The sequence below is a fragment of the Lepidochelys kempii genome, chromosome 6 (genome assembly GCF_965140285.1).
Source record: "Lepidochelys kempii isolate rLepKem1 chromosome 6, rLepKem1.hap1, whole genome shotgun sequence".
NCBI classification, from domain to species: domain Eukaryota; kingdom Metazoa; phylum Chordata; order Testudines; family Cheloniidae; genus Lepidochelys; species Lepidochelys kempii.
The window spans coordinates 104,830,714-104,843,482 of NC_136385.1; the positions used below are offsets into that span (position 1 = coordinate 104,830,714).

The following is a 12,769-nucleotide window of genomic DNA, read 5'->3' on the forward strand; positions in this document are numbered from 1 at the left end:
ATTCTTGCCAGCAAGTTAAAGAAGTATGGGCTGGATGAATGGACTATAAGGTGGATAGAAAGCTGGCTAGATTGTCGGGCTCAACGGGTAGTGATCAATGGCTCCATGTCTAGTTGGCAGCCCGTATCAAGTGGAGCGCCCCAAGGGTCGGTCCTGGGGCCAGTTTTGTTTAATATCTTCATTAATGATCTGGAGGATGGCGTGGACTGCACCCTGAGCAAGTTTGCAGATGACACTAAACTGGGAGGAGAGGTAAATACGCTGGAGGGTAGGGATAAGATACAGAGGGACCTAGACAAATTGGAGGATTGGGCCAAAAGAAATCTGATGAGGTTCAACAAGGACAAGTGCAGAGTCCTGCACTTAGGATGGAAGAATCCCATGCATCGCTACAGACTAGGGACCGAATGGCTCGGCTGCAGTTCTGCAGAAAAGGACCTAGAGGTTACAGTGGACGAGAAGCTGGATATGAGTCAACAGTGTGCCCTTGTTGCCAAGAAGGCCAATGGCATTTTGGGATGTATAAGAAGGGGCATTGCCAGCAGATTGAGAGACGTCATCGTTCCCCTCTATTCGACATTGGTGAGGCCTCATCTGGAGTACTGTGTCCAGTTTTGGGCCCCACATTACAAGAAGGATGTGGAAAAATTGGAAAAAGTCCAGCAGAGGGCAATAAAAATGATTAGGGGACTGGAACACATGACTTATGAGGAGAGGCTGAGGGAACTGGAGATGTTTAGTTTTCAGAAGAGAAGAATGAGGGGGAATTTGATAGCTGCTTTCAACTACCTGAAAGGGGGTTCCAAAGAGGATGGATCTAGACTGTTCTCAGTGGGAGCAGATGATAGAACAAGGAGTAATGGTCTCAAGTTGCAGTGGGGGAGGTTTCGGTTGGATATTAGGAAAAACTTTTTCACTAGGAGGGTGGTGAAACACTGGAATGCGTTACCTAGGGAGGTGGTGGAATCTCCTTCCTTAGAAGTTTTTAAGGTCAGGCTTGACAAAGCCCTGGCTGGGATGATTTAATTGGGGATCGGTCCTGCTTTGAGCAGGGGGTTGAACTAGATGACCTCCTGAGGTCCCTTCCAACCCTGATATTCTATGATTCTATGATAGAAGGCAATTAGATTAGTCAGGCATGACTTGCCCTTGGTGAATCCATGCTGACTGTTCCTGATCACTTCCCTCTCCTCTAAGTCCTTCAGAATTGATTCCTTGAGGACCTGCTCCATGATTTTTCCAGGGGCTGAGGTGAGGCTGACTGGCCTGTAGTTCCCAGGATCCTCCTTCTTCCCTTTTTTAAAGATGGGCACTACATTAGCCTTTTTCCAGTCATCCGGGACCTCTCCCGATCGCCATGAGTTTTCAAAGATAATGGCCAATGGCTCTGCAATCACATCCGCCAACTCCTTTAGCACTCTCGGATGCAGCGCATCTGGCCCCATGGACTTGTGCTTGTCCAGCTTTTCTAAATACAGAGGCAAAAAAAAGCATTGAGTACATTAGCTTTTTCCACATTGTCTGTCACTAGGTTGCCTCCCTCATTCAGTAAGGGGCCCACACTTTCCTTGACTTTCTTCTTGTTGCTAACATACCTGAAGAAACCCTTCTTGTTACTCTTAACATCTCTTGCTAGCTGCAACTCCAGGTATGATTTGGCCTTTCTGATTTCACTCCTGTATGCCCGAGCAATGTTTTTATACTCTTCCCTGGTCCTTTGTCCAATCTTCCACTTCTTGTAAGCTTCTTTTTTGTGTTTAAGATCAGCAAGGATTTCACTGTTAAGCCAAGCTGGTTGCCTGCCATATTTACTATTCTTTCTACACATCGGGATGGTTTGACCCTGTAACCTCTGCTCTGGGAAGGAGGTGCAGTGAGGTGAAGCACATGCTGCAAGGTCCATGCCTTTTATTAGAAATAGGCAGCTGGGAGGTGATCCAAAACCCACTGAAGTCAATGGGACTCTTTCCATTAATTTCAATGAGCTTTGGCTGAAGGCAGCTGCTAAGGTACCATGATACTTCCAGCCCCACTAGACACAGACCCCCGATACTGGAAGTGCCTGCTGTTAGGGTTGCCAGGTGTCCAGTTTTCAACCAGGAAGTCTGGTCGAAACTGAACAATGTTGGGTCAGAAGTACTGACTGGACACCAAAAGTCCAGTTACTGCCCACAGGGGAGCCAGAACGGGGGGTATGTGGGGGGGGGAAGGCACTGCCCACTGCAGAGTGTCAGTCCACAGCGGGGCACTTGCAGAGAGCTGGGGGCAGCACTTCTGTGAGCCAGGGGGGTGCCAATCCATGCCACAGGATTGCATTTGGATCATGTCCTATTTTCTACCCTCCTCTCTGGCTCTGCCCCCACCCTCCATCTTCGTGGGAAGCCATTCCAGGTGCTTTGAGACATGCGTGACCAGCAGTGGAGACGCAACTGAGGAAAGGTGACTTTGCAGCTTCACCTCCCTCTCTGTGCCATTTGGATGGGGGCTTGGCCCAGCCCAGGAGAGTGGGGGAGCGCACCCTTAAGCTCAGGTCATATGTCTCATTGTGGAGCCTGGCATTCAGCTTGCACACACAGCAAGGGGAGGAAATGGCATTTCCCCAGCCTGGCCCAGATCACCCAGAGAGACTGACAACACCCCTGCCCCTTCACAACTGCTGCCTGCAAACGCCACCGCCAGCCTGGCCCAGGGCGTCATCAACCCCTGGTGTGTTGACTGTGCAAATAGGGTGTACTCAGGCTCCCTTGCTTCCGCAGCACAGCCCTCTTTGGCTTCCATGGCCTCACTATTTTCTTGCCTATCAGCTGTTTGGGGGTAGGCTATTTCCAGCAGGCTTTTTATCTGTAACCTACAGCTCCCCCATGACCTTTGCAGATAGAATCCTGTTGCTCTGTCACATGGATCTTCCCTATGAAGTTCTCCAAAGGAGGGCAGACTAGAGCCCCTAGTGATGTCCTGGATGGCAGAAATTAAGAAATGTCCCTAGTGAGTCCAGAAGGAAAATGGGAAAGTTCTTGAATTTACAGCTCAGGTGGTAACTGTCATGGAATAACCCAAGAGATACAGCAGGACACATGGATACATTTGCTTCTGGAACACATGTCCTGAACTTTCTTACACTACCCATCCAACTCAGCAGCTCCCCCATGCTGGAGGAATATCCCTCACCCACTTTCCTCCCTCCTGCCTTATAACCAGCACTCCTATCTGTGAGATGGGGGAACACTGCCCCCTACCTCTTGGAACCAGGGCCAGATTAAGGTTATGAGGGGCCTAAGGCTAATGGGAGGGAAGAGCCTAAGTATAAATTACATATTGCAAAAAAATTATGAAGTCATCAAGCATTTATCTACATACATATTTATAGATTATTTATGTAAAATTAACAAGTTTATTCTACTCTCACCATACTCAATTCTTCAAACAAACAAAAAATTTTTCCTAGCTTTAGCTGTGGCAAAGTCATGAATGATGTCATCGCAATTCAAAGACCAGCCGATTGCATCCTTAATGCTCAAGAGGGACAAAGCACTGAGATGCTCTTGAGTCATGGTGGATTGGAGGACATTTTTGACCCTTGTTAGAAGAGAGAAGGAATGTTCTCCACTACAGTCAGTAATCATTAGTGACAAATACAGTCGTAAAGCAGTTTCAACATTTGGGAAACATTCTATCACATTGGATTCAGTGATAACTCGGTACATCCAAATAGATTTGCTTTCATCATCTTTTCTCTCTATATCTGAGAGTGATGTGAATTCAACAAATTAAAAAAATTCTTTAGTAAAATTTGCTGGAAGATCGTCTGGGTACTTCTGACACAGACATTTAATTCCTTCACTGACTTCAGAACTTGAAATGTTAGGCAAAAAATTTGTCAGTACAGTAAAGGTTTTGTCAATATTTTCGTAAGCCTCGATCCTATGTTCAATGAACTCTTTAGTTGATGATTGTAATGAAGGTATTAACTCTGAAGGCCTCCTTGTCAGTGAGTGGGCAGTTGCATCGTTGCATGTCTTCTGTGTTTTGCTGAGTTTGGCTGGCTTATATTCATGGTTAGCAGTCCTTGCAGCCCCTTGAATTTCATACTATCAAAACTATCCCGCATTTGTTGAACAGTTCCAAGACTCCTCATTAGACTTACAGCAATGGAAAGGTCAATTTGAGCACTTTGCAAGCTTAGACAGCACCTGCTGAATGATTGAAATATATCATTCCAGAGCTCACACAAAATACCAGTTTCCAAAGTGTGCATTGCATCACTCAGGATCTTCACATCTTTTCTTGCTGCTGATTTTTGATCATCCTTGATGCCCTCTAGCGCTTCAAGGATGTTGGGGTATCCCAGAACAACTGCATTCACAGCTTCAGCGTTGGCACTCCACCATGTCCCTGAGAGTGATTTGGGCCCTGGGCATCCCTTTGGTAGTGAATCTCTAAGAATCATCCAATGTCTCGTTGATGCAGATAAAAAAAATTGTACAATTCTTGGACAAATCCAAACAAAGAAACTGTTTCAACACAACCATCCATGGCAGACTGGCCAACAAGGTTGAGCAAATGTGCAGCACATGGTATGTAATCAACCAAAGCATTGCGCCTGCATCCCTCAATATTTGTCACTCATATGACTTGCATTGTCATAGCTTTGGCCATGACAAAGGCTGATGTCAATCCCATTTTCAGTGAGGAAGTCGAGTAGGTACGAGGCAAGTTTCTCCCCTGTGTGGCTGGTGATGTTTATGAATGTCATGACATGCTCAACTGGTCTGCTGGGTAGCACATAATGCAAGATGACAGTCAGCTGATCTACGTGACATATCTGGTGTTGAGTCAATGGACTCTGAAAAATATCCCGCATCTTTAATCTCATCTACAATGGCGGATAGTGTCTTCTTTGCCAGCAGTGCAATGAATTCATTACAAATTATGTTTGATAGATATGATGTGTGGCCTTTTCCACAATTTGCGTGTTCACTGATGTGCTGAGCTAAGAAAGGGTCGAACTTAGCGATTAGCTCTAGATTGCCAAGGTAATTGCCATTGTGTTTTGACCCAACAGTCTCATCTGAGCCACGGAATGGAAGACCACACTCAGCAAGAAAAACTATGGTTTCAACTATGTGTCTCAGAACATTCTTCCAATAAGCACGAACCTCCAAAAACTGGTTTTCCATTTGGGTATCAATTCTGCCCAGATTTTCTGGGCAACCATGAAGAAGTACAATGTTGGTTGTAAGTTTATTCTTGCCATTAAACAACTGTATGCCAAGGCCAGTAGTGAAGTTCTCATCAATGGCACAATAGGAGTGTGGTTTCGCACCACTGTTGGAGTCCAGCAAGGCTGCCTTCTTTCGCCCACACTGTTCAACATCTACTTGGAGCACATAGTGACTGATGCCCCAGAAGATCACATACGCACAGTCAGCATTGTGGGGCGAACAATCTCAAATCTTTGGTTCGCTGATGACATTGATGGCCTGGTAGGCAGCGAAGATGAACTTGCCAACCTTGTGAAATGATTGGATGAAACCTCTGCAAAATATGGCATGGAAATCAGTGCAGAGAAAACCAACCTGATGACAAACAAACGTGATGGGAGACTCAAGCACTGAGGCACAATCATCAGGGGTGTTGACAGTTGGTTGATTGCTCATCAATGATGTTGTCCCAACGACCTACGTGGTTATGGGAGTGATGATGATGATGATCAATTCTGCCACTAACTTTCTTTTGGGCGTGGTAGCTGCTAATTGACAATGTATTCTGCTCACTCATTGCATGATTGGTAATGTATGCAGTATTCTTCCAATCACTGAAGCCTTCACAGAACATTCCCCACTTTTTGGTATCAGAAAACAGGAAGCAATAAAAACATTACACTTTCTTCTTAGAAGGCAAATAAATGAGCCATTCTCGCTTGCCAATCTGTTTGTTAGGCTTCACATATTCAAACATTGATTTGGTCAGATAACGATTCCGATTGGTGTACTCTCGCTTTGTCAATGAAAAATCAGCATCTACATTCTGGCATTTCTGTGGGACCTTCTCAGTCTAGTACGCAATGAGATCTTGAGAAGTCATGTCCCGCTCGCCTGGATCACTGGAGAAGGATATTTTTGTATTACTATCTCTGGGAAAGTGTTCTGAGGAGTGGGGTGAGACTACAGCTAGAGAAGTCACAGGAGGCTGCTCCTTTTCATCAGGCGCAGGCACTGCAGGGTCACTTGGGCTGGTATTCGCCTGGACTTCCTCACCACCAGACTTAGTAGCAGAAAAACCTTTAGGAGAGAAGGAGTATCTTTCAGCACTACATCTGGTCTTTGCCGTCTTTCTTTGGCCTCCTTCAATTTCTGCCATCCTCCTTTCTTCGACATGGTTTCTATTGTCCAGTTTAGGCCTACCGTGTACAAAGTGCTTGGGCCCACAAACACTTACTTGGCCCACAAAGACAAAATCACAACCACCATAAATTGAATTCACAATCTTGATGGATTAATTTGTACAAAGCAATATCTAAGGCAGGGGTGGCCAACCTGTGGCTCTGGAGCCACACGCGGCTCTTCAGAGGTTAATATGCGGCTCCTTGCGTAGGCACCAACTCCGGGACTGGAGCTACAGACACCAACTTTCCAATGTGCTGGGGAGTGCTCACTGCTCAACCCCCTGCTCTGCCGGTGCAAGGATATTTTGTGCCCTAGGCGAAACTTCCACCTTGCGCCCCAGAGAGCTGCAGTAACAAAGGGAGTGCTCAGAACTATGCAGCACAGCCTCTCCGGAGAACTTTGCTCCTCCGGGGAGCAGGGAGGTGAAGGGGGAGAGGGGTTGCGGGGAGAGGCAGTGGTGGTTAGTGCTTGTGCTGTTGATTACACATAGATCACCAAATTCAAGTGTCATCATGGTGAGGAGCCCAGGAAAGCAATCACACACACACACACACACCCCTCTCGGGAAGATTGCAGCCGCAGCAAGGCTGGGCTGGACGCGAAGTGGAATCGGACGGAGTGCGGCGCCCTGACGGAGAGAGGGGAAGCCCGCAGTGAGGCGCAGGGACCTCAGCGGCTCACTCGCTTTGGAGAGGCTCTTCCCCGCATGTTGGGAAGCTCCAGACGGAAGGGTGGGGGGGACAGAAGCACCACCAGATGGAGAGAAGCAGATCGCCAGGGGGAGGGGAAGTGGGGACGACGGAGACAGAGGCGCACCCTGGAGGGTCAGTCTTGCGTGCTCCACCTCTCCCTTTCAGACCCCACGTTCCCTGTCCGCTGCGTCCTCTCCCCCCTTCCCTCCATCGCTGTGTCTCCTTCCCTCCTCCTCCTCCTCTCCAGTGTTTTCCTCCCTCGCTCCCTCCCCATAGACAAGGAAAGTGCCTGGGAAATGCAACCGAGACAGGTCGCCGGAGAGCCAGCCCTACTCGCCCGTGAGAAGATATGCCCTGCCTCGGGTCCAGGGCATGGGCTTCTGATAAAGTGTGAGCAGCCATGCCTTGCCACGGCCCTCTCCCTGGCAGAGAGAGGCTGGAAGTTTCCCGTGGGGGCGATTCCCAAGCCCTCTGATTCCGGCTCCTTGATTTATTTGCTCCAGGCAGAGGTTTTCCCTGGCAGGAGAAAGGAACAAAGACGAACCCTCCTTGCATGCACGGTTGGGTTGTCATGAGGTAACCTGCGCACAGAATGGGACAGAGCTGCCCAATGTAGTGTGTGGAAGAGACAGAGAGCGAGGGAAACCCAGGTATGGGGGAAGGCGGCTTGGGGAAAGGACGGAACTGCGCCCCATCCCATTTTGGATGAAGCAAAAAAAAAAAAAAAATTGGAGGCACCGCTTTTTGGGGCTCCCAAATCTTGGCACCCTAGGTGGTTGCCTAGTTCACCTAGTGGTTACATTGGCCCTGCCCCCACTCCACCCCTGCCCCAGAATGTGCTGTGCCCTTCCTCTCTCCTTTACCCCCCTCCCCCAGCCTCCTGTGCATGCAAAACAGCTGATCATGGCAGGCAGGAGGCATGGGGGGGAGGGGGAGGCACTGGGGGCTGGAGCGGGGGAGCAGACGGGAGGCTACTGACGTATTACTGTGGCTCTTTGGCAATGTACATTGGTAAATTCTGGCTCCTTCTCAAGCTCAGGTTGGCCACCCCTGATCTAATGAGACAAAAAAATTCCCAATGCCCTGCTACCGTCGCTCGGGTGTTACTTCAATATGGAATGGAGGGCCTACAATAGTGCCTAAAAATGGGCGGGCCTAAAGATTAGGGCCTAAGGCTATTAGCCCATGGGTTAATCTAGCCCTGCCTGGAACTAGTAACTATTGGGGGTGTGGAACACTGATTCACCCACTGAATTAGCCTCTCCCCCCAAAAAAACGAATGGAAGGGAGATGATACTCCCACACCTTGACTAGCCCGCCCACCTCACCCGTGTCCAGAACTGAGGGAGATTTGGGGGAGCAGAGAGGTTGGAGAGAGGAACTGAGAAGTAGAATGGAAAGCTGGGGGTCTGGCTGGGAACTGGAGCCTGGGAAATTATCCTTAGTGGGATGGGGCTGGGGCTGCAGGGAAGCAGAGGCCTCCACTGCGTGGGGGAGGCGAGCCAGAGCCCTACAGAAATGATAAAACCAATGCAATAAAGAAAGAAGGGCCCGGGGCTGTTCAGCTGGGGGCTGCTCTGGCTGAAGGTGAGGGGCCCCTTGGATCGTCTCCCCGAAGGGTGGGGCTCACGCGCCGCCCAGGTTCAGGGGCCCTGCATTTGTACCTGGTCAGCACTCGGGAGATAGGGGGGCTCAGAAGAGCTCTTGTAGTCAGGTCCAGAACAAAACTCAGGGTGTGTGTAAAACCCAGCCGCGGCAAGCCTGTGCTTAAGAGCTTTTAATACAACCCACACCCATTTAGTCCCAGCCTAAACTGAATGATTTCCCTTTGATCTCGTTGCCGTTTGGGAGGAGGAAGTGCCAAACTGATACACAAGGGGGGAAAAAAATCATTTGATTGCGTGGGGTGAGGGGGCCTGTTGCAAAACATCAGCTCTAAAGAGTATCGGGCGCTTAAATCTCCCAGATTTCTCCGAGCCCCAGGTTAGGGGCTGAGCGGAGCTTCCCCTTTAAGAGGCTGTTCCTTGTGAATGGAATCGCGCCTCCCCCTCGCTGGGAGAGCTCCCTGTGCAATTCGCCAGGGCCCCCCACTCGCGCCCCCTTCTCCCCTCAGGCCAGCAGCAGCAGCAGCCGGGGCCCCTGCCCCTGCCCGGGCCTCCGGAGGGCTGCTCAGGGCGAGATTGGCCGAGGCCAGAATGGGAGCGGCAGAGGGGTGGGAGGAGGGCCGCCGCTCGCGCCTGGGCAGCAGGGCGGGACCGTGGCTCCTGGCGGACTGAGCGGGAGAGAAGAACCCAAAGGCCACCGAGATTGGGGCGAAACACTTCCAGCCGGCCAGCATCATGTCCACCAAAGCGGAGCAGTGTAAGTAGCGGGCGCCCGGGGCTCGGTCCCGGCCCCTCCCCTGGGAAAGGAGGGCGCAGCCAGGGCTGGGGGGTTGCTGGGGTGTGGCCGGGTGCGGCGGCGGAGGGGCGCTGCACTGTCCATGGTCCTGGGAGCTGGCCACGGGGGCGGATGGCAGGAGGAGGGTGTGTCGGGGGGGATCTATTACACGGCCCCTGCAATGGATCAGCTGCCTGTCCCTGCGCGCTGAGCTGTGTTGGGGTGTCTGGCTGTCTCTGCAGTGCGATTTATTTCACACAACTGATGAGAAACCCTATCAAGGGTGGCCAGTTTGTGCTCTGATGTTATCTGAGTTAAAAACCGGAGGCCTTTCTGCCTTGTTCCAAGACAGGAGGATAGAAGGGAAGCCAGGCCCTGCGACCTAGTTCTGGTTAGGGCCTGGTTTTAGGTGTTTTGATCAGTCTCCCTTGCTGTAAATGGCAGCTGTGGGTTAAAGCTTCCCAGCCTTTGTTCAATGCTGTTGTACATCATTTTCAGTGTCTGTTCTCTTCCCTAGGAAGTCTTGCACTTGGTGATTTTTCAATACCTGTGCTGATACTAACCCCAGTCTCCAAACTGTTTTGGTTGCTTTTAATAGCCCTTAAAGGTTTCACTTATTGCTTTGCATGCTTACCAATGAGATAATATTTACATGCTCCATTAAAAGGAAAGCAACATAATTATGTGTTGGGGGTGGGAAGGGGAGGAAATGATTGATTGGTTTGGTTTGGCTTGTGGATTTAGTGATAAAATACAGAGCCTAACACTTCTTGATCACTAGCCCTGATCAGTAGTGACCCAAAGTGAGCTGACAGCTTCATTGGCTTGTATGAATTGAAGTGCGGGTTTAGCTTAGGTCCTAGTGTCTGTGTCAAAAAGTCACCCAACTAATTGTCTGAAGCGTCTCCGCAGAGAGCCCACAGATTGAACTAACATAGAATGTGATCTGCCCCTCACAGTCTTAAAAGTGGTCTACCCATGAAGAAGCTCGTTGACAGAGCAGGGAAGCTGGCCTGCTGCTGTGGCTCACACTATGCATCTTCTGTGTATATTCAGAAGTCATCGTTCTCTTGCCTTGTCTACGCTATTGTTTCTGACAATTCCCCACTGCTGCTAACAAACACCAGGGGAGCTCCGTTGACTTATACCCTTGAGTGGCTGCTAGTAGCCACTGACATTTTAACTGCCGTGTTTTCTAGATCTACTCTGCCAGCAAAGTCAGATGATGGTTATTAGAATGCAAGCAGCTGGCCCACATCAGAACTCCGACTATTGTTACTACTGTTAATAACTGGCATATTTGCTAGTGCAATAGCAGGAAATTTTAAGAAAAATGCCACTGTAGACCAGCACTGAATCCATATAACCTTTTCTCCTGATGCACTATCTTAATGGTGTGTCGGGATTGCTCTTTGATCAAGGACTTAGAGTGCTTCTGGCCCAGCTGGAATCATTTCATCTGACATTTTGGATGTTGAAATTCACTTCGCTCTCTGGTCCATGTCTGTTGATCTTCAGGTTATTTACAGGCCTTTGCCTGATTAGGACAAAGGGGCATCTTTTTTTTTTTTATTTAAACTTTTGGGATTAATCTCTTAGTTACAGTAGCTGATATTTTTGTCTTTTAAGTGTTGTGCTGATGGCCTAGATGCATCCTTTATGGAGGGTGCATTTTTATAAATCAAGGGATGGTGTCCCTAGCCTCTGTTTGCCAGAATGGATCACTTGATGATTACCTGTTCTGTTCATTCCCTCTGAAGCACCTGGCATTGGCCACAGCATCCCAGACAGGATGCTGGGCTAGATGGACCTTTGGTCTGATCTAGTATGGCCATTCTTATGCTCTTAAAAATGAAAGAGAATTCTGTAGTCCCTCTCTGAATGATGCAATGTTCTGCTCTCGCCCATTGTGCTACTTTTTTTCTCTGTCTTTCCCACATTTTCTGAACATCTCTCCCTTCTCATGCTACTCTGTATCTCACCTCTGATTACTTCACATTGATATATGGAACAGTTCCTTCTGCTTCTTCCACCCTCTCCATCAGCACCATTTTTGATATTTTCCCTTGCTGTTATCAGCCTTCGCGTTCTCTCACCCCTAATGTTCTTGGCCTGTTCTACTCTGAGCTTCTTTCACTCACTCTGCAGGCTGCTATTTACTCTTTCTTCCCCTTGTGCTGCTCTGGAACCCTCACTTTGGTACCACCTTCTCCCTGTTTCTTTTAGTTTTAAGGACTTACCCCCCTTTTTTACAGTTTTGGTGTATACACTGGTTTTAAATGGGATTCACTTGTGGACCCAGATCATGGATTTCTCCTCTGTTCCGGTCCTGAAGCTGGCTTTCTCCTCCTCATGATGCTTAAGGTTGGGGATACAGAAATTCCTAACGCACTGAATTTCTGTTTTATAATATGTTTATCAAAGCTTCTCCCTTGCCTAGCTCTTTATGGCATTGTAAAGTGTGTTTATTTGCTCTTTGCATAATTCCAATTCTCTTTCACCTGCACTTTTTGACAAATGGTGATGATTTCCAATAAGAATTATCCTGGCTTATGCACCACTACCAGGCTACCCCTCAAGCCTCAATTGATGCTGCCACTGCTACTGTCCTGCTTGACTGACAGGCAAGAACCAGATTGTCTCAGGTAGGTGCGACAAGCAATGATGAGTCCAGAACTTACCATGAAACAACTGAAAAAACTAAAGTGAAAGAATACACAGACCAGATCAGAAGAGCAAAAATTCCAATCCTAATCATTGGTGGTGTAGAACTTCTCAGGAATACATGACCAAGCAACAGTTTGTCCCCTGCTGCTCTGAGCAATAGCAGGTCATCCTAACGAAAGGTGACAGCCAATAGAGGGTCACAGGAGGTCACCTGCTCATGGCACTCTTCTTTATTCTCTACCTGGGTCTCCTTCTGAGCACATTCTGAAAAGTAAAGTCAATGATACTCATCATTAGGCCTATCACCACAGCATTCCAATGGAGCTGAGCTATTGCACAGTATAGCACCCACTGACAGCAAACAACCTGGAGATCACCCGTTAATTCCTTTGTCCTCCAGTAATAAAAACTGGCATCTGCTCATGGTAAGTAATGTTCTGGGAATGCCCACTATCCTCTATTTTCCTGCCCAGGACTTTGAAACAACCAAGGAGACCATCTCCAAAGAGTCCAACCTAGATTTTGCACTTGTGTCAGAGGCTCAAAGAGGAATCTGGGAGTTTAGATGCACATGCAGCGTGGAGGTAGACATTGAAGCTAGCAGATGTTTACGTCAACATTTTAAAACATGGATAGCTAAAACTA

The 12,769-nt window shown here is 48.5% G+C and overlaps 1 protein-coding gene across 8 annotated transcripts in view; it reads left to right on the plus strand.

Annotated features, from left to right (window-relative positions):
• The first annotated feature begins 9,172 nt into the window (after nucleotides 1-9,172).
• UNC79 (unc-79 subunit of NALCN channel complex) overlaps nucleotides 9,173-12,769 on the plus strand; it is a 161,997-nt gene continuing 158,400 nt past the window's right edge. For all 8 annotated transcript variants that reach the window (XM_073349519.2, XM_073349521.2, XM_073349522.2 and 5 more), the window contains exon 1: nucleotides 9,173-9,439. In XM_073349519.2, coding sequence (XP_073205620.1) covers nucleotides 9,418-9,439 — 22 coding nt within the window. In that variant the 5' untranslated portion in view covers nucleotides 9,173-9,417. The remainder of the gene's footprint in view (nucleotides 9,440-12,769) is intronic.